The sequence below is a fragment of the Amblyraja radiata genome, chromosome 1, assembly GCF_010909765.2.
Source record: "Amblyraja radiata isolate CabotCenter1 chromosome 1, sAmbRad1.1.pri, whole genome shotgun sequence".
NCBI lineage: Eukaryota > Metazoa > Chordata > Chondrichthyes > Rajiformes > Rajidae > Amblyraja > Amblyraja radiata.
The window spans coordinates 179,738,363-179,760,965 of NC_045956.1; the positions used below are offsets into that span (position 1 = coordinate 179,738,363).

A 22,603-nucleotide genomic window follows, 5' to 3' on the forward strand; every position below is an offset into this window, starting at 1 on the left:
TGGCTCGGGAACAGCACATTCAGCCCATCCGAGCTATGCTACAATCCCTGATTCACACAGTCTTCCTCTCAGCGCATTTATTCAGTTTGATGGGCCATCTTCACAAATTTAGTTTAGTTTTTTAGTTTAGAGTTTCAGCACGGAAACAGGCCCATCGGCCCACCGAGTCAATACACAATAGGTGCAGGAGTGGGCCATTTGGCCCTTTTAGCCAGCACTGCCATTCAATGCGATCATGGCTGATCATCTCCAATCAGTAACCCGTTCGACACGGACCAGCGATGCCCCAACATTAACACTACCCTACACACTCTAGGGCCAATTTGACATTTACACCAAGCTATTAACCTACAAACTGTACGTCTTTGGAGTGTGAGAGGAAACCAAAGATCTTGGAGAAAACCCACGGGAGAGAACGTACAAACTCCATACAGACCGCATCCGCAGTCAGGATCGAACCCGGGTCTCTGGCTATTGCTGCGCCACTGTGCCACCCTTCAGAAGCATAGAATCACGGAGTCAGACAGCGTGGAACCGGGCCCTTCAGCCCAACTTGCTCACGCCAACCAATGTCCCAGCTACGCTAGTCCCACCCGCCAGCGTTTGGCCCATATCTCTCCAAACCTGTCCTATCCATGTACCTCTCTAATTGTTTCTTAAACGTTGCAATAGTCCCAGCCTGAACTACCTCCTCTGGCACCTTGTTCCACACACCCACCACCTTTTGTATGAAAAAGTTACCCCACAGATTCCTATTAAATCTTCTTTGTACCCTTATAAAACAAAGGAACTCAACAGCACAGATCCTATCTAATTCTACCACCTTACCTAGCAGCCTGTTCCAGGCAGTTACCGGACTCTATGCAGGGTGGCATGGCAGCACAGTGGTAGAGTTGCTGTCTTCTGGCTCCAGAGACCCAGGTTCGATCCTGACTGGGTTGCTGTCTGTATGGAGTTTGTACGCTAACCCCGTGACCTGCGTGGGTTTTCTCCGGGTGCTCCGGTTTCCTCCCACACTCCAAAGACGTACAGGTTTGTAGGTTAATTGGCTTGTTATAATTGTGAATTTTCCCTAGTGTGTGTTGGATAGTGTAAGTGTGCGGGGATCACAGCTAACGCTGCCCTCCCTTCACCACCTCCAGTTTAAATTCCATTTGGAATATTTTGGAGGACCAAGAAACCAAGAAACCAAGAATCGCTGGTCGGCGAGGTCTCAGTGCACACTTGGTAACTCGATAGCTAAATATAGAACATCGAGTCGAGAACGAGAGGACATACTGTAGGTTTAAAGTGAGGGGGGAAGAATTTAATAGGAACCTCAGGGGTAATCGTTTTACAGAAAGAGTGGTGGGTGTGTGGAACGAACTGCCGGAGGAGGTAGTTGAGATAGGTACCCTCAAAGCGTTTTAGAAACAGTTAGACAGGTGGGACTAGTGTTGATGGGGCATGTTGGTCTGCATGGGCAAGTTGGGACAAAGTGCCTGTTTCTACATTGTATTACTATGACTACAACACTCTAAAGATGGTCTAACCAAAGTTTTAGAAAGCTGCAAAACTATTTGCTGACTCTTATACTCAACGCCCAGAATGATGACGGCAAATTTACCATAGGTATTCTTTACCACTCCATCCACTTCAGGGAACAGTGTAGCTGCTTGCAGTATAGCTGCTGCTGCTTGCAATGTAGCTGCTGCTGGCACCGCCGATGGCTCCCACGATGTACTGCTCCTTGTTGTTTTGTATGTGTTTGTTCATTTGTGTCGTCTGTGCCTCCTTTTGTTCTGGTATTTTATTTAATTCACATGTTTAATCGATAATGTCTAATGTTTTATGTGTCATTCCTAACTGACCTGTATGTCATGTTGTCACTTGCGGGCAGAGCATCAAGGCAAATTCCTTGTATGTGAATACTTGGCCAATAAACTTGTTAATTCATTCATTCATCACTTGTGTTGCTATTTTCACAAGTCTATGGATCATAAGATCCTTCTGTATTTCAATGCTGTTAAGGGTCTGACTTTTACAATTACCATCTGTGGTGGGTGTATGGAACGAGCTGCCGGAAGAAGTAGTTGAGGCTTGGACTATCGCAACGTTTAAGAAACAGTTAGACAGGTACATGGATAGCATAGGTGTAGAGGGATATGGGCCAAGTGCAGGCAGGTGGGACTAGTGTAGATGGGACGTTGGTTGGAGTGGGCAAGTTGGGCCAAAGGGCCTGTTTCCACGCTGTATCATTCAGCACGGTGTATCATATCAATATATATCAATGATTTGGACGAGGGAATTGAATGCAACATCTCCAAGTTTGCGGATGACATGAAGCTGGGGGGCAGTGTTAGCTGTGACGAGGATGCTAGGAGGCTGCAAGGTGACTTGGATAGGTTAGGTGAGTGGGCAAATGCATGGCAGATGCAGTATAATGTGGATAAATGTGAGGTTATCCACTTTGGATTGAGGGGGGATCTTATAGAAACTTACAAAATTCTTAAGGGGTTGGACAGGCTAGATGCAGGAAGATTGTTCCCGATATTGGGGAAGTCCAGAACAAGGGGTCACAGTTTAAGAATAAGGGGGAAATCTTTTAGGACCGAGATGAGAAAAACATTTTTCACACAGAGAATGGTGAATCTCTGGAATTCTCTGCCACAGAAGGTAGTTGAGGCCAGTTCATTGGCTATATTTAAGAGGGAGTTAGATGTGGCCCTTGTGGCTGAAGGGATCAGGGGGTATGGAAAGAAGGCAGGTACAGGATACTGAGTTGGATGATCAGGCATGATCATATTGAATGGCAGTGCAGGCTCGAAGGGCCGAATGGCCTACTCCTGCACCTATTTTCTATGTTTCTATTCTCAGATCACAGTTACACAGTGCATGGGAAGGAACAAGGTTCTGTGTTGATCGGGATTATTAAATGAGACATTTGTCATTTCTCCTCCAGGATCACTGCTGCTATACTGGGTTTGTGGTGGGAGTTGCAGACTCTTCAGTGTCTCTTTGTAGCTGCCAAGGTCTCAGGTGGGTGCAGTACACTCTCTGTGGAGTCAGGGTGAGGGTGAGGGATCACGCTAATTAAAATGGTGATGGTGCATCAGTGCTACCCGTACTATTTTAATTAATTATAACTTCAGGAGGCATCCAGCCCCACCCGCCAGTTCCCAATTATTCCCTACCCCCCCACCATCCTTATCTCCCTGTAGTCTTGTAATTTATAGTCTCTCTCTTTCCCTCACCCCCTGTCTCGCTTTCTCTCTCCCCCTCCCTTCTCCTCTCTCCCACTTGGCAGCGCAGCGGTAGATTTGCTCAAGGTAATCATGTATTGTCCTTCCGCTGACTGGTTAGCGGGCAAAAAAAGCTTTTCACTGTACCTCGGTCCACGTGATAATAAACTAAACTAAACTAAATTCAACTAAACTAAACTAATCCCGTCTGCCTGGATTTGCATGTTCGCCCTGTGACCACATGGGTTTCATCCGGGTGTTTTGGTTTCCTACCGCTTTCCAAAGACGTGCATGTTTTTAGGTTAATTGACATCTGTAAGTTGCCCACATAAACTAACAAGTTCTTTCATTGGTGATGTCCTTGTTGCTTTATGATGCTATGAATGTCTCCCTATGCAGTGGGTACATAACAGTAGGAGACCAGGACTACACCATCGACCCAGTGAATGCCGGCAGTAAGAAACACAGAGTGAGCCGCTCACAACACATCCGGACAAAGAGGCAGCTCCTGCCCTCCTCCTCCAACCTTGTGGTGAGAAACTGTTGCCACTATGGTGTCATAGTTACAGAGACATCACGTCGGTCATAAGTTATAGGAGCAAAATTAGGCTATTCGGCCCATCAAGTCTACTCCACCATTAAATCTTGGCTGATCTCTCTGTACCTCTCAACCCCATTCTCCTGCCTTCTCCCCATATCCCCCGACACCCATACAGCATACAGCATCAAAATAGACCCTTTGGCCATATGGAGTGATACAGCGTGGAAACGGGCCCTTCAGCCCAACTTTCCCACACTGACCAACATGTCCCATCTACACTAGTCCCACCTGTCTGCATTTAGCCCATCACCCACTAAATCATGTACATGTCTAAATGTTTCTTAAATGTTGTGATAGTACCTGTCTCAACTACCTCCTCCAGCAGCTCGTTGCATGCATCCACCCTTTGTGTAAATAATGTTGCCCCTCTGGTTTCTATTAAATCAGGCTCCTCTCACCTTAAACCTATGCCCTCTGGTTCTCGATTCTCCTACTCTGGGCAAGTGACTCTGTGCATATACCTAATCTATTCCTCTCATGATTTTATAAACCTCCACAAGATCACCCCTCATTCTCGTGCACACCAAGGAATAGAGTCCCAGTTGGAGAAAATCCATGCGGTCAAAAACTCCATACAGACAGCACCCGTAGTCAGGATTGAACCCTGGACCCTGGCGTAGTAAGGCAGCAACTCTACCGCTGTGCCACCGTGACGCCCTCATAGGTATTTGGAAGTACACCAGAAAATTGTTATAGGTACACAAAAATGCTGGAGAAACTCAGCGGGTGCAGCAGCATCTATGGAGGGAAGAAATAGGTAACGTTTCGGGCCGAAACCCTTCTTCAGACTGTTATGTTGGGTCTGATTTTTCTTCATCTTTCTTTACTAGACTCACAACAGCAACTTCAGCATTGAACTCTACCTGGTGGCGGACATAGAGGAGGTAAGGCCGTTCAGTAGCACCTAGGAGGCCATTCGGCCCTTTAACTGTCTTCTACCATTTAATCCAGTCATGGAATGTCGGTTAACATTTGATGAGCGTTTGCAGGCATTCGGCCTGTACTCGCAGGAGCTTAGAAGGATGAGGGGGACCTCATTGAAACTTACCAAATAGTGAAAGGCCTGGATAGAGTGGATGTGGAGAGGATGTTTCCACTAGTGGGAGAGTCTAGGACTAGAGGCCATAGCCTCAGAATAAAAGGACGTACCTTAAGGAAGGGGAAGGAAAGGAATTTCTTTAGTCAGAAGGTGGTGGATCTGTGGAATTCTTTGCCACAGACAGCAGTGGAGACCAGGTCAAAGGATATTCTTAAGACAGTTTAGATAGATTCTTGATTAGTGCGGGTGTCGGGGGTTATGGGGAGAAGGCAGGATAATGGGGTTGAGAGGGAAAGATCGATCAGACATAATTGAATGGTGGAGTAGACTTGATGGGCTGAATGGCCTAATTCTGCTCCTATCACTTATGAACAGGTGAGGGAGGGGGAAGGAGAAATCTAAAATTGCTCAGTTTACAATTGTGTGCCGCTGTTATTTTCTTTGTGAACACGACTGTGATACGTGTTACTATTCATTTTCCCAGTTCATGCAAAATGATGGGGACCTGAAAAAGACCCAGGATCATTTAATTACTCTCGCACATCACGTCAATCAGGTATTGGAAATGCAACATGTGTAATTTTTCAATGTTGGGGTGGCACAGAGGCGCAGTGGTAGAGTCGCTGCCTCAAATTAAAGTGAAATTAAAGGTTCATCTTGCCTGACTCAAAATCCCTCGTGTAAAGGCTGCCTTTTAAATCACATATACTGCATAAATCACATAAATCATAAATCCCTGATATTCTTTATCACATATATCACTTTGATTGTATCCAGAAACAGTTAAGGCAGCAAGGTGGTGCAGCGGTAGAGTTGCTGCCTCACAGCGCCAGAGACCCGGGTTCCATCCTGACTACGGGTGCTGTCTATACGGAGTTTGTAAGTTCTCCCCGTGACCTGCGTGGATTTTCTCCAGGTGTTCCGCTTTCCTCCCACACTCCAAAGACGTACAGGTTTGCAGGATAATTGGCTTTGGCAGGAGTTGTAAATTGTCCCTTGTGTGTAGGATAGTGAGAGTGTGTGGGGATCGCTGGTCGGCGCAGACTCAATGGGCTGAAGGGTCTGTTTCCGAGCTCTATCTCTAAACTAAACTAAACTAAATGGGAATGTCAACTAAAGGGTCATACATCAGCACCATACTGTTTAAACCATAGGGCAGAAGACAATGTAACAAATAAAACACATACTGCCGGAAGAACTCAAGTACGTCAAGCAGCACCTGTGGAGGCTAATAGATTGCGGGCAAATTGGGTTGGCTTAAACAGGGGCACCTTGGTCAGCATGGATGGGTTGGGCCAAAGTGCCTGTTTCTGCCCTGTATGACTGTGACTATCACAACCCTGAATCAGCATCATCAATCAGGACTTGCGTCAGAGCTTGCATCTGCATCCTTGCATCAAGACCTTGCATGAGATCCCTGCATCTCTGCATGGAATCCCTGCACCAGATCTCCACATCAAATCCCTGCATCAAATCCCTGTATCAGATCCATGCATTAGATCCTGAATCAGGACCTGCATTGTTTCCTAAATTAGATCCTCGATCAGGACCTGCATTAGATTCCTGCAGATCCATGCATCAGACTCTGCATGACCCTGCATCAGATGGACTTCATTGCCACAGAAGGCTGTGGAGGCCAAGTCAATGGATATTTTTAAGGCTGAGGTTGACAGATTCTTGTTTAGTATGGGGCAAATTGTCAATATGCACATGAACTTCGGATAATAATTGAAAGTGCTGGAATAAATTGTTGAAAGGCACACAGTGTTTTATATGCCCGTTTACAAAAAATACACAATATACTGGAGTAACTTATCACCTCTGGTTAATGGGCTCTGAGAAGATGTTTGTAATGGGCACTAATGCACTTTCCGTACCTGGCTACAACCTGGCAACAAGACTGCTGTGCCTTTGGTCTTGTAGTTACCAAGCCCCACCACAGGAGGTCACTAGCTACTTAGGTTCAAGGGAGTGAGATAGAGAGAGATAGAGTGAGAGAGTGTGTTTACTTGTCAAGTGTTTTAGTTTAGTTTAGTTTAGTTTAGAGATACAGCGCGGAAACAGGCTCTTCATCCCACTGAGTCCGGACAGACCAGCAATCCCCGCACGTTAACTCTATCCTACACACCGAAACCGCGCCTGACCGGCAATTCCCGCACATTAACACTATCCTACACACACTAGGGACAATTTACATTTATACCAAGCCAGCTAACCTACAAACCTGCACGTCTTTGGAGTGTGGGAGGAAACCAGAGCTCCTGGAGAAAACCCACGCAGGTCATGGGGAGAACGTACACACTCCATAAAGACAGCATCCGTGGCTAATAAAGTATGATTAAAGAAGTGCTGTAAGGCAGCAACTCTACCGCTGCGCCACCGTGCCGACCCAAATATACTGAATATGAACTGGCCCAATTAAATTATTACTGCAGCTTTACAGGGCACAATGGATGCAACAAGAAATAAATATTGAATTATCAGGTATTCTAAGTAACTAAACCATTATCGTGCAATTGGCTTGGGTAAAATTGTAAGTTGTCGCTAGGGTGGTGCTTGTGTACGGGGTGATCGCTGGTTGGGATTAAAGGGCCTGTTTCCGCGCTGCTTCTCTACGCTAAACTGAACTATAAAACTAAAAATGTGCAGGCAGATAAGTGATGGACTTAGCATCACGTTCAGTTTGGACATTGTGGGCCGAAAGCCTGTGCTGTTTCATGTTCACCCAGAGAGTTGTGAATCTGTGGAATTCTCTGCCACAGAAGGCAGTGGAGGCCGATTCACTGGATGTTTTCAAGAGAGAATTAGATTTAACTCTTTGGGCTAACGGAATCAAGGTATATGGGGAGAAAGCAGAAACGGGGTGCAAATTTTTGGATGATCAGCCATGATCATATTGAATAGGGTTCAAAGGGCCGAATGGCCTATTCCTGCACCCATTTTTCTCTGTTTCTATTATTTTCTACATTCTGTGTTCTGTGTGTGTTTGAAATGCAATATTTGGGATCAATGTTTTTCAGATTTACCAGAAACAGTTAAATATCCAGATCTTTCTGGTCGGCATTGAAGTCTGGACAATCGCAAACAAGGTTTATTCCAGCGAGGATACAGCAGAGGCCTTGGAAAACTTCATGCAATGGAGAACGAAGGAACTTGTGCCCAGGAAGCACCATGACAATGCCCAGCTTGTCAGGTAGGCATGGAATAAAGTATCATTGAACTAGACCTGTCTCATTTGGGGCCCATCACAGTGAGTGGTACCATGGCCATGAAATGGATGCAAATGCTCAAAATAGATTCAGAAACCATGTGTAGTTTAGTTTGTTGCCTTCCCTCACACTGGGAAACGTTGATTCCGCTGTGGGGGATGTTTATGTTAAATTTTATAGTGTTTTTTTTATTTTTATTCATGTCATGGTAACTCTAATTTCACTGCACCAATTGGTGTATGTGACAATAAATGTAACTTGAACTTGAACTTTAAATCGAAGAGAGACCCAAAATGTTGAAGTGTTTTTTTAATTAACATTATTACATTTTTTTTGTAATCTTAAAAATGTTAAAATCTAGCTTTCAACTTTTTAGAAGGACAGTCATAGAATCATACGGTGTGGATACAGGCCCTTCAGCCCAACTTTCCCACTCCGACCAACATGCCCCCATCTACAGTACATTCGTCCCACCTGCCCGTGCTTGACCCATATCTCTCTAAACCTGTACAATCCATGTTCCTGTCTAACTGTTTCTTAAACGTTGCGATAGTACCTGCCTCAACTACCTCCTCCGGCAGCTCGTTCCACACACCCGCCATGCTTTGTGTAAAAAAATCACCCCTCAGGTTTCTATTAAATCTTCGCCCAACTCTCAATGATTCCCCAACTCTGGGCATTTAGCCGACCTATTCCTCAAGATATTGTAAGAGTAGACACAGAGTCTCTTGCCTAGAGTAGGAGAATCGAGAACCACAGGACATAGGTTTAAGGTGGGGGGGGGGGGGAAGATTTAATAGGGATCTGAGGGGTAACGTTTTCCACACAAAGGGTGGTGGGCATATGGAACAAGGTGCCATGTTGGTCAGTTTCACTTTAGTTGATTGTCACGTGAACCGAGGTACATTTAAATAGCATTTGTTGCGTGCCATCCAGTCAGTGGAAAGACAGCTTGGGCAAGTTGGGCCGAGGGCCGAGGGGCCTGTTGCCAACATGTATGACTTCTATGACACAATGTGGTTTGAGATCAAACTTTGTTTGCCTTGCACTGAATAACTTTGCTCCCTCTCTCTCTCCCTCCCTCCCCTCCAGTGGTGTGCCCTTTCAGAGGTCTCTGGGACAAGCCTACATCAGCGAGATGTGTTCAAAGGAGAGAAGTGGAGGAGTTGTCAAGGTATGACCCAAATCAAGGCAAATCAAATTCCTCGTATGTTGCAAAACATACTTGGCAAATAAAGTATGATTTTGATTATGATTATTATTATGAGTTTAGTTTATTATTGTCCTGTGTACCGAGGTACAGTGAAAAGCTTTTTGTTGTGTGCTAACTATCCAGTCAGCAGAAAGACTATACATGATTACAATCAAGCTGTCCACAGTCTACAGATACAGGATGAAGGGAATAACATTTATTGCAAGATAAAGTCCAGAAAAGTCTGATTAAAGATAGTCCGGGGGTCTCCAACGAGGTAGATGGTAGCTCAAGACTGTTTTCTAGTTGGTGATAGGATGGTTCAGTTACATGATAACAGCTGGGAAGAAACTGTCCCTGAATGTGGAGGTGTGCGTTTTCACACTTCTCTACCTCTTGGGGCACATGGTATTGGGCGTAGAGTGCTGACATGGATAGAGAAGTGGTTGGCAGACAGGAAACGAAGAGTAGGGATTAACGGGTCCGTTTCAGAATGGCAGTAGTCTAGTGGGGTACCGCAAGGCTCGGTGCTGGGACCGCAGCTATTTACAATAATCTAGATGAAAGGATTTGAAGTATTATTAGCAAATTTGCAGATGACACAAAACTGGGTAGCTGATTGAACTGTGAAGAAGATTCTATGAGGATGCAGGGTGACTTGAACAGGTTGGGCGAGTGGGCAGATGCATGACAGATGCAGTAAATGTGGATAAATGTGAGGTTATAGAAACATAGAAAATAGGTGCAGGAGTAGGCCATTCGGCCCTTCGAGCCAGCACCGCCATTCAATATGATCATGGCTGATCATCCAACTCACCTGGACTGGTGTGGACACATGAAAATGCAAATGCTGGATTCTTGAGCAAAGTACACAGAGTGGCGGACTAACTCAGCCGGTCGGGCAGCATCTGTGGAGAACGTGCATTGGCGGCACGGTGGCGCAGCTGCAGAGTTGCTGCCTTACAACGCCAGAGACCTGGGTTCGATCTTGTCCACGGGTGCTTATCTATACGTTCTCCCCGTGATCGCATGGGCTTTCTCTGTGTGCTCAGGTTTTCTCCCACACTCCTAAGATGTACAGGCTTGTAGGTGAATTGGTAGATAAAAATGTAAATTGGCTCCAGGATAGTTTTAGTGTAGAGGGATCACAGGGTGGTGCAGACCCGGTGGGCCGAAGGCCCTGTTTCCATTCTGTATCTCTAAACTACGGTGCTGCCTGACCTGCTGAGTTATCCCAGAAAGTAGAAAGGGTGGTGTTTAGAAAGTTTAGAAAGGGTGGTGCAGCAGTAGAGCTGCTGTTTTACAGCGCCAGAGACCCGGGTTCGATCCTGACTGCGGACACTATATGAATGGAGTTGTACGTTCTCCGTATGACTGCACGGTTTTTCTATGCTTGCTCCGGTTTCCTCCCACATTCAAAAGGCGTGCAGGTTTGTAGGTTTGATTAGCAACTTTTACCAGCAATTAACCTACAAACCTGTACAACGTTGGAATTTAGTTAAGTTTAGTTTTGAGATACAGCGGGTTAACAGGCCCTTCGGCCCACCGAGTCCGCAGTGACCAGCGATCCCCACACATTAACACTATCCTACACACACAAGTGACAATTTAGACACACACAAAGCCAAGTAACCTACACACCTGTACGTCTTTGGAGTGTGGGAGAAAACCGAAGATCTCAGAGAAAACCCACGCAGTCACGGGAAGAACGTACTAACTCCGTACAAACAGCACCCGTAGTCGGGATCGGACTGGGTCTCCGGCTGCAACCGCTGTAAGGCAGCAACTCTACCGCTGCGCCACCGTGGGAGGAAACCTGACCACTGGGTGAAAACCCAGGCGATCACGGGGGGAACGAGGGGAACGTACAAACTCCATATAGTCAGCACCTGTAGTCTGGATCGAACCCGGGTCTCTGTCGCACCTCCAGATTCAGGGACAGTTTCTTCCCAGCTGTTATCAGGCAATTTAATCATCCTATCACAACCAGAGAGCGGGGCTGATCTACTATCTACCTTACTGGAGATTCTTGGTCTATCTTTGATCGGACTTTACTGGCTTTACCTTGCACTAAACTGTATTCCCTTTATCCTGTATCATCTATACACTGTAAATGGCTCGATTGTAATCATGTATTGTCCTTCCGCTGACTAGTTAGCACACAACAAAAGCTTTTCACTGTACCTAAACTAAAATAAATGTGACAATAAATTAAACTAAACTAAATGAAAGAGGTAGATGACTGGAGGTGATTTTTGTGACGTGGCCTTTTCTGTGATCTGCATTAGAGAGTTACAACTTAAAAAATCTTGCATTTATATACTGCAGTTAATTGCAACTAAAAAATCCCAAAGGTTCCGAACAAGAAACTCTACAGCATTTGCTCCTTTGATTTTAGTGTGAAGTAAGTTGATTAGGACGGGTGTCAGAGGTTATGGGGCGAAGGCAGGAGCATGGGGTTGAGAGAGGGAGAGATAGATCAGCCACGATTGAATGTCGGAGTAGAATCGATGGGCTGAATGGCCTATTCCTGCTTCAATGTCTTCTGGTGATTCAGCCTAAAGCACCAAAGTATAGAAACAAAGTTATGGGAGTAGCATCTCTCTCTCTTTCTCCCTCTCTCTTTCACAGACACAGCTCTCTCATTCACAAAGACACACCATCTCTCTATCACACCAACAAACTCCATCTATCTATAATTAACTGACACACTCCATCTTTCTCACTGCCATAAGGTCATATGTGAGAGGAGTAAAATTAGGCCATTCGGCCCACCTAGTCTACTCCGCCATTCAATCATGGCTGATCTCTGCCTCCTAATCCCTGTGGCTGTCGCCTCCCCCCCCCCTTTTTTTAGCAATGTTTCCCCCGGGAGTTAGCGGCCAGCCCAGCGGATGTACTTTAGTGACCAACACAGACGGTTCAGTGTCTGCAGGAAGCACCAACGTCACCCGTAACACACCGGGAGGGAAGGGGGGTTCAGCAACTCACTACAGTAGGGGCTGGCGTGGAGAGTGGAGGCTTCCCACATTCACACACGGAGCCGTGGGGAAGTGAGCGACGGGAGGAGGGGCCCGGGGTTTGAGGGCACGAGGTCAAGGGGTCGGACTAATGGTGAACGCTGCTGAACAATCCAACCTTCTTGCTCCTATTTATGGAGGAATCAGGGATAAAAAAACAAGAGCTGCCATGTCGAACACTGACTAACCCCAGATAGATTCCAGTGTCAGCTCTGGTCTCACACCTGGAAGGATGTCAAGGGTTCGTAGGGAAGCCACAATGGGGGAGCAATGAAAGGTCTCAGTCATGTGTAGACTCTCGGGCTATTTACGTTGCAGGGGAGGGGAGTAGGAGACTGAGAGTATGTTCACAATCCTGTGGTGGAACAACAAGGGGAAGTTGTTCGAAGAGACGTACAACATGGACTTCGGGTGATCACACCTGAGGCAACGGCAGAGAGTGGAGGGACAATGCTTCAGGGGGTCACAAAGAGGGCTGGGCCTAGCACTGAAGGGGAAACGTTGTAAAAGTCAGGGAGGAAGGGCAAGGCAATAGGGGAGATAGACACAAAATGCTGGAGCAACTCAGTGAGGCAGCATCACTCGAGAAAATGAATGGGTGATGCATTATTTCTGTTCAAATATATAATAATCACCTGCTCCTATCTCTCATGTAGGCCCTACATTATCTTAAAAATACTTCAAACAAAAAACATTGAATTCATACTTCTACAATGCACTAAAACATGATTTTAATACATCAAATTTCAAAAAGTCCGTGCCCCCCTCCCACACCCCCTCGTCGCTCAGTCGCTTTGCACGCTCGCTGGGTTCTCCGAGGCCGGTGACCAGTGATCACTCAGCCCCCCCCCCCCCCCCCCCCCACTTTCAAAAACGCTCCGCGGCCCCTGGTCTTACACTGTGGCCCTTGGCTCTGGATTCCCCCAACATTGGGAACATTTTCCCTGCAACTAGCTTGTCCAGTCCTTTTATAATTTTATGTGTTTCTATAAGATCCCCTCTCACCCTTCTAAATTCCAGTGAATACAAGCCCAGTCTTTCCAATCTTTCCTCATATGGCAATCCCGCTATCCCGGGGATTAACTTGGTGAACCTACACTGCACTGCCTCAATGGCAAATTAGGAGACCAAAACTACACACAATACTCCAGATGTGGTCTCACCAGGTCCCTGTACAACTGCAGAAGGACTGCTTTACTCCTACACTCAAATCCTCTTGTTATGAAGGCCAAAATGCCATTAGCTTTCTTCACTGCCTGCTGTACCTGCATGCTTACTTAGAGCAACCTATACCCAGCCACTGACACTCTCCTCCGCTTAGCGGAGTTGGTCCTCACCCTCAACAACTTTACATTTGAGTCCTCCCATTTCCTCCAAACCCAAGGCGTAGTTGTGGGCACACGCATGGGCCCCAGCTACGCCTGCCTCTTTGTCGGGTACGTTGAACAATCCTTGTTCGAGACGTACCAGGGCCCCATCCCCGACCTCTACCTCCGTTACATTGATGACTGCTTTGGGGCCACCTCCTGCACCTACACACAACTGACTGACTTCATCCATAGATTAAGGGGCACTAAGGGGCAGAACCTAACACTCCAACACTAAGGGGCAGAAAACGCTGGTGGGTGTTGTGTACAGGCCACCTAACAGTAGTAGTGAAGTTGGAGATGGTATCAAACAGGAAATTAGAAATGCGTGCGACAAAGGCAAAACCGTTATAATGGGTGACTTCAATCTACATATAGATTGGGTGAATCAAATTGGCAGGGGTGCTGAGGAAGAGGATTTTTTGGAATGTATGCGGGATAGTTATCTAAATCAACATGTAGAGGAACCAACGAGAGAGCAGGCTATTTTAGACTGGGTATTGAGTAATGAGGAAGGGTTAGTTAGCAGTCTTGTTGTACGTGCCCCCTTGGGCAAGAGTGACCATAATATGGTTGAGTTCTTCATTAGGATGGAGAGTGACATTGTTAATTCAGAAACAATGGTTTCTGAACTTAAAGAAAGGTAACTTTGAGGGTATGAGACGTGAATTGGCCAAGATTGACTGGCAATTAATTCTAAAAGGGTTGACGGTGGATATGCAATGGAAGACATTTAAAGACTGCATGGATGAACTACAAAAATGTTCATCCCAGTTTGGCAAAAGAATAAATCAGGGACGGTAGTGCATCCATGGATAACAAGGGAAATCAGGGATAGTATCAAAGCGAAGGATGATGCGTACAAATTAGCCAGAAAAAGCAGCATACCGGAGGACTGGGAGAAATTCACAGACCAGCAGAGGAGGACAAAGGGCTTAATTAGGAAAGGAAAAATAGATTATGAAAGAAAACTGGCAGGGAACATAAAAACTGACTGCAAAAGTTTTTATAGATATGTGAAAAGAAAGAGATTAGTTAAAACAAATGTAGGTCCTTTGCAGTCAGAAACGGGTGAGTTGATCATGGGGAACAAGGATATGGCGGACCAATTGAATAACTACTTTGGTTCCATCTTCACTAAGGAAGACATAAATAATCTGCCGGAAATAGCAGGGGACCGCGGGTCAAAGGAGTTGGAGGAATTGAGTGAAATCCAGGTTAGCCGGGAAGTGGTGTTGGGTAAATTAAATGGAATTAAAGGCCGATAAATCCCCAGGGCCAGATAGGCTGCATCCCAGAGTACTTAAGGAAGTAGCTCCAGAAATAGTGGATGCATTAGTAATAATCTTTCAAAACTCTTTAGATTCTGGTGTAGTTCCTGAGGATTGGCGGGTAGCAAACGTAACCCCACTTTTTAAGAAGGGAGGGAGAGAGAAAATGGGGAATTACAGACCAGTTAGTCTAACATCGGTAGTGGGGAAACTGCTAGAGTCAGTTATTAAAGATGGGATAGCAGCACATTTGGAAAGTGGTGAAATCATTGGACAAAGTCAGCATGGATTTACAAAAGGTAAATCATGTCTGACGAATCTTATAGAATTTTTCGAGGATGTAACTAGTAGCGTGGATAGGGGAGAACCAGTGGATGTGGTGTATCTGGACTTCCAGAAGGCTTTCGACAAGGTCCCACATAAGAGATTAGTTTACAAACTTAAAGCACACGGCATTGGGGGTTCAGTATTGATGTGGATAGAGAACTGGCTGGCAAACAGGAAGCAAAGAGTAGGAGTAAACGGGTCCTTTTCACAATGGCTGGCAGTGACTAGTGGGATACCACAAGGCTCAGTGCTGGGACCCCAGCTATTTACAATATATATTAATGATCTGGATGAGGGAATTGAAGGCAATATCTCCAAGTTTGCGGATGACACTAAGCTGGGGGGGCAGTTGTTAGCTGTGAGGAGGATGCTAGGAGACTGCAAGGTGACTTGGATAGGCTGGGTTGAGTGGGCAAATGTTTGGCAGATGCAGTATAATGTGGATAAATGTGAGGTTATCCATTTTGGTGGCAAAAACAGGAAAGCAGACTATTATCTAAATGGTGGCCGACTAGGAAAAGGGGAGATGCAGCGAGACCTGGGTGTCATGGTACACCAGTCATTGAAAGTGGGCATGCAGGTGCAGCAGGCAGTGAAGAAAGCGAATGGTATGATAGCTTCATAGCAAAAGGATTTGAGTATAGGAGCAGGGAGGTTCTACTGCAGTTGTACAGGGTCTTGGTGAGACCACACCTGGAGTATTGCGTACAGTTTTGGTCTCCAAATCTGAGGAAGGACATTATTGCCATAGAGGGAGTGCAGAGAAGGTTCACCAGACTGATTCCTGGGATGTCAGGACTGTCTTATGAAGAAAGACTGGATAGACTTGGTTTATACTCTCTAGAATTTAGGAGATTGAGAGGGGATCTTATAGAAACTTACAAAATTCTTAAGGGGTTGGACAGGCTAGATGCAGGAAGATTGCTCCCGATGTTGGGGAAGTCCAGGACAAGGGGTCACAGCTTAAGGATAAGGGGGAAATCCTTAAAACCGAGATGAGAAGAACTTTTTTCACACAGAGAGTGGTGAATCTCTGGAACTCCCTGCCACAGAGGGTAGTCGAGGCCAGTTCATTGGCTATATTTAAGAGGGAGTTAGATGTGGCCCTTGTGGCTAAGGGGATCAGAGGGTATGGAGAGAAGGCAGGTACAGGATACTGAGTTGGATGATCAGCCATGATCATATTGAATGGCGGTGCAGGCTCGAAGGGCCGAATGGCCTACTCCTGCACCTAATTTCTATGTTTCTATGTTTCTATACCCGTAACACTGCTCTCTCTCCCCATCCCCGCACTCGCAACAAGGGCAGAGTCCCTCTGTTCCTCACCTTTCCCCCACCAGCCGGCAAATACAACACATAATCCTCCGCCATTTCCGCCACCTCCAACGTGACCCCACCACTCGCCACATCTTCCCATCTCCCCCCATGTCTGCCTTCCGCAAAGACCGCTCCCTCCGCAACTCCATCGTCAATTCTTCCCTTCCCTCCCGCACCACCCCCCCCCCGGGCACTTCCGCTGCAACCGCAAGAAATGCAACATCTGTCCCTTCACCTCCCCCCTCGACTCCATTCAAGGACCCAAGCAGTCGTTCCAGCTGCGACAAAGGTTCACCTGTATCTGCTCCAACCTCATCTACTGCATCCGCTGCTCTAGATGTCAGCTGATTTACATCGGGGAGACTAAGCGTAGGTTGGGCAATCGTTTCGCCGAACACCTCCGCTCAGTCCGCAATAACCTACCTGAACTCCCGGTGGCTCAGCACTTCAACTCCCCCTCCCACCTTTTCCTTCCTTCTCCCCCCCCCCACCCCCCATCAGTCTGAAGAAGGGTTTCGGCCCGAAACGTTGCCTATTTCCTTCGCTCCATAGATGCTGCTGCACCCGCTGAGTTTCCCCAGCAATTTTGTGTACCTGCTTACTTACAGTGATTGGTGCACAAGGACACCCAGGTCTTGTTGCAATTCCCCCTTTTCCTAATCTGACACCATTGAGATAATAATCTGCCTCCTTATTCTTGCTCACATTTATCTACGTTATACTGCATTAGAGATCACACTGCAGCGTCAATCTTTGAATGTAAACCAGCATCTGCAGTTCCTTCCTACTCTATTCTACACACTTGGATCAATTTACAGTTTATAAAGGGTGGTGGGTGTATGGAACAAGAGAAGGTAGAGAAGGTAGTTGTGGCTGGGACTATCCCACGGTTTAAGAAACAGTTGGACAGGTACATGGACTCTGGCACTGTGAGGCAGCGGTTCTACTGGCTACAGGTGTGCAGGTGATCATGAGGTATCATGCTAATGGATCTATTAATTTATGTATTTGCAGGATAACCAGGACGGTACCAGAGAGGTAGCTAACTACATCGCACACGAGTTGGGACACAATCTGGGAATGCATCATGATAAACCTAATTGCCACTGCCCTGTCTCTTCTGGGAGCTGCTTGCTGGCGACAATAGTCACGTAAGGACAATTAACATTCATCTCCTTCCATTTAATGATCTTTTATAGTCAGAGAGTGATACAGTGTGGAAACAGGCCCTTCGGCCCAACTCGCCCACACCAGCCAACAATGTCCCATCTACACTTATCACACTTGACTGCGCTTTATCCATAACCCTCCAAACCTGCCCTATCCATGTAACTGTCTAACTGTTTCTTACTGATCTGGTCCTCGATTCCCCTACTTTGGGCAAAAGACTCTGTGCATCTACCCGATCTATTCCTCTCATGATTTCATACACCTCTATAAGATCTCCCCTCATCCTCCTAAGCTCCATGGAATAGAGACCCAGCCTACTTAACCTCTCCCTATAACTCACACCCTCTAGTCCTAGCAACATTCTTGTAAATCTTTTCTGAACCCTTTTGAGCTTGATAATATCTTTCCTATCACATGGTGCCCAGAACTGAACACGATATTCTAAATGTGGTCTCACCAACGTCTTATACAACTGCAACATGACCTCCCAATACCACAATACCTTGAATGATGAAGGCCAAAGTGCCAAAAGCCTTTTTGACCACCTTATCTACCCTGTGACTCGACGTTCAAGGAACCATGCACCTGTACTCCTAGATCCCTCTGCTCCACAACACTACCCAGAGGCCTACCATTTACTGTGTAGGTCCTGCCCTTGTTCTACGGCCCAAAATGCAACACCTCACACTTCTCTGTATTAAATTCCATCAACCATTCCTCCGTCCACCTGGCCAATCAATCCAGATCCTGCTGCAATCGTACACAACCATCTTCACTACCTGCAAAACCACCAACTTTTGTATCATCAGCAAACTTGCTAATTTTGCCCTGTATGTTCTCATCCAAATCATTGATGTAGATGACAAGCAGTAACGGGCCCAGCACCAAACCCTGAGACACACCACAAGTCACAGGCGTCCAGTCTGGGAAGCAACCTTCCACCATTACTCTCTGCTTCCTTCCATGGAGCCAATTTGCTATCCATTCAGCTATCTCTCCTTGAATCCCATGTGATCTAACCTTCCAGAGCAGCCTACCATGTGGAACCTTGTCGAATGCCTTACTGAAGTCCATGTACACAACATCTACAGCTCTGCTCTCATCAATCTTTTTGGTCACGTCTTCAAAAAAATCAATCAGATTTGTGAGATACAACCTCCCACGTACAAAACCATGCTGACAGTCCCTAATCAGCCCTTGTCCATCCAAATGCCTGAATATACTATCCCTTAGAATACTCTCTAATAACTTACCAATTCCAGATGTAAAACTCACCGGCCTATAGTTCCCAGCATTTGCCCTTTAGCCCTTCTTGAAAGTAGGAACAACATTTACCACCCTTCAGTCTTCCGGCACCTCCCCTGTATTTAAGGACGACTCGTAAATTTCAACCAGGGTACCGGCAATTTCCTCTCTAGTTTCCCACAATGTCCTCAGATATATCAGATCAGACCCTGGACATTTGTTTACCTTCAAACACGACAGTACCTTCAGTACTTCTTCATCAGTAACCCTTATTGCCCTCAAGACACTTCCAGTGACCTCTCCTCGGTAAATACAGAGGAGAGATACTCATTAAAGACCTTGTCCATCTCCTGTGGCTCCACACAGAGGTGACCGCTTTGATTCCTGAGAGGTCCCACTCTCTCTCTAGTTTCCCTTTTCCCCCTTATAGTAATTGGCCCAGTGCATTATAGTAATGAAAGAGTCACAGTTAGATGCACAGAGTCTCTTGCCCAGAGTAGGTGAATCGACGACCAGAGGACATAGGTTTAAGATACAAAACGATACGATGGAACTTTATCCCAGGAGGGAAATTGATCAAAGGTGAAGGGGTAAAGATTTAATAGGAATCTGAGGTAGACAAAAATGCTGGAGATACTCAGTGGGTGAGGCAGCATCTATGGAGCGAAGGAATAGGTGACATTTTGGGTCAAGACCCTTCTTCAGACTGATGTGATGTTGGGGGGGGGGGGGGTGGGAAGAAGAAAGGAAGAGCAGAGACAGTGGGCTGAGGGAGAGCTGGGAAGGGGAGGGGAAAGGTGAGGCAGAGGTTCACCTGCACCTCCTCCAACCTCATCTATTCCATCCGCCGCTCTAAGTGTCAGCTGCTCTACATCGGTGAGACCAAGTGTAGGCTTGGCGATCGCTTCGCCCAACACCTCCGCTCAGTTCGCAAAAACCAACCTGATCTCCCGGTGGCTCAGCACTTCAACACCCCTTCACATTCCAAATCTGACCTTTCTGTCCTGGGCCTCCTCCATGGCCAGAGTGAGTCCCACCGTAAATTGGAAGAGCAGCACCTCATATTTTGCTTGGGTAGTTTACACCCCAGCAATATGAACATTGACCTCCAATTTCAGGTAGTCCTTGCTTTCTCCCTCTTTCCCCTCCCCTTCCCAGCTCTCCCTCAGCCCACTGTCTCCGCCTCTTACAAGATACAAGATTCAAGATACATTTATTTGTCACATGTGCCAGATGGCACAGTGAAATGAAATTCCCATACAGCCATACAATAAAAAATAAAGGACACAACACACTATAGAGTTTGACATAAAACATCCCCACACAGCAGAATCAGAGTTTCCCACTGTGTGGGAAGGCACCAAAGTCAGTCTCTTCCTCTATTGTTCCCCGTGGTCAGGGCCTCCCCGTGCCCTCCGCAGTTGCCGCTACGGGCGGCCCGATGTTCAGGACCGCTCGCCGGGGTGTTGTAAGTCCGACGTCGGGGCTGCGGGATGTCCTCAGCGGCGTGGACAAAAGAGTCGGCCCCCTCCTACCGGAGTCGGCGGCTTCCAAAGTCCGCAGGCCGCGCCGGGCGAAGACTGCTACTGGCGGCCCTTGGCACAGGGCCCCAGGACTCCACGGTGTTGTTCAGCGCCACCCGCGTTGGAAGCTCTCCCAAACCGCAGCTCCACGATGTTGGAGCAGCGGCCCAACACTCCGGAGCTCCAAGCGGCGACCCTGGTAGGCATCGCCCGCTCCGCGGTGACTCCAGCGCTGCGCCGCCGCTGTAGCAGCCCTGGTCCGGTACTCGGTCCCCGGCAGGAAAGGCCGCTCCGATCCAGCTGGTAGACCGCGAGGTGGGGGACGAGGACGTGACTCGGAGAAATAGTCGCGTCCCCGCCAGGAAGAGACTGGGAAACGGTTGCCCCCTTACCCTGCCCCCCTCCCCCACATAGAAAAGTTAAAGTTTCCCCCAACACAAAACTTTAGACTAACTTTTCTTCCCCCCCCCCCTTCCTCAAAGGTCGACAATGAATCCAATATTCAGCGATTGTAGTAAAGAATATCTGAATCACTTCTTGAAACAATTCGACGTCAGCTGTCTGAAGGACCGGCCGGACACATCCATGGTGAGTGAGGATACGTGTAGGAAAGAACTGCAAATGCTGGTATAATCCAAAGATAGACCCAAATGCTGAAGTAACTCAGCAGGACAGGCTGGATCTTTGGAGAGAAGGAATGGGTGACGTTTCGGGTCGAGACCGTTCTTCAGACTGATGCGGATATTGGTGAATCTGTGGAATTCTTTGCCACAGAAGGCCATGGAGGTCAAGTCAATGGATAGTTCTAAGCAGAGATAGATAGACTCTTGATTAGAACGGGTGTCGGGGGTTAGGGGGAGAAGGCAGCAGAATGGGGTTAGGAAGGAGAAATAGATTAGCCATGATTGAATGGCAGAGCAGACTTGATGGGCCGAATGGCCTAATTCTACTCCTATCACTTATGATCTTATGAAAACTGTTACTTCAAGAGAAAGATCAATGCTGTTCCACTAACCAGCTCCACGGTACTTTGCAAGTCAACAGTGCGGTATTTTGTCCAGCACGGTGGCGCCGTGATAGAGTTGCTGCCTCACAGCATCAGGGACCCGGGTTCAATCCTGACCACAGGTGCTTGTCTGTATGGAGTTTGTTCGTTCACCCCGTGACCGCGTGGGTTTTTCTGGGTGCTCCGCTTTCCTCCCACACTCCAAAGACGTGGAGGTTTGTTGGTTAATTCTGTAAAATATTGTAAATTGTCCCCAGTGTGAAGGATGGTGCTGCTGTATAGGGTGATTGCTGGCTGGCGTGGGCCTGTTTCCCCATTGTATCTCTTAAATCTAACGTCTAAAGTCATAGAACATAGAACAGTACAGGACAGGAACAGGCCCTTCAGCCCACATTGTCTTGGCCAAACATAAAGTCATAATACCGCGTGGAAACAGGCCTTTCGGCCAAAATTACCTACACACCGGCCAATATGTCCCAGATACACTAGTCCCACCTGCCTGCATGTGGTCCATATCCTTCCAAACCTATCCTATCCATGTACCTGTCAAACTGTTTTGATAGTCTCTGATAGTCTCTGCCTCAACTACCTCCTCTGGCAGCTTGTTCCAGTCACCCACTATGTGTGAAAAAAGTAGCTCCCAGATTCCTATTAAATCTTTTCCCCTTCTCCTTAAACCTATGTCCTCTGGTCCTCGATTCCCCTCCTCTGGGCAAGAGACTCTGTGCATCTACCCGATCTGTCCCTCTAATGATTTTATACACCCCTATAAGATAATAATAATAATAATAATAATATGGATGGGATTTATATAGCGCCTTTCTAATACTCAAGGCGCTTTAAATCGCATTATTCATTCACTCCTCAGCCACACTCGGTGGTGGTAAGCTACTTCTGTAGCCACAGCTGCCCTGGGGCAGACTGACGGAAGCGTGGCTGCCATTCTGCGCCTACGGCCCCTCCGACCACCACCAATCACTCACACACATTCACACACAGGCAAAGGTGGGTGAAGTGTCTTTCCCAAGGACACAACGTCAGTATGCACTCCAAGCGGGATTCGAACCGGCTACATTCCGGTTGCCAGCCGAACAC

General features: G+C 47.0%; 1 protein-coding gene across 1 annotated transcript; it reads left to right on the forward strand.

The window, feature by feature from the left end:
• Positions 1–1,590: 1,590 nt before the first annotated feature.
• Positions 1,591–21,770, forward strand: LOC116986354 (snake venom metalloproteinase fibrolase-like). Its single transcript, XM_033041847.1, has 10 exons — positions 1,591–1,596; positions 2,942–3,018; positions 3,621–3,753; positions 4,653–4,706; positions 5,346–5,417; positions 7,882–8,054; positions 9,163–9,244; positions 17,579–17,715; positions 20,985–21,106; positions 21,766–21,770. Exons 1-10 carry the CDS (start codon positions 1,591–1,593, stop codon positions 21,768–21,770), a joined length of 861 nt encoding a protein of 286 aa, XP_032897738.1.
• Positions 21,771–22,603: the final 833 nt, after the last annotated feature.

Excerpts from the sequence above, each read along its gene's own strand:
- LOC116986354 (XM_033041847.1), top strand. Across the intron at positions 3,019-3,620 it reads TGTAGCTGCCAAGGTCTCAG|TGGGTACATAACAGTAGGAG; the intron begins GTGGGTGCAGTA and ends CTCCCTATGCAG. Across the intron at positions 3,754-4,652 it reads CCTCCTCCTCCAACCTTGTG|ACTCACAACAGCAACTTCAG; the intron begins GTGAGAAACTGT and ends TTTCTTTACTAG.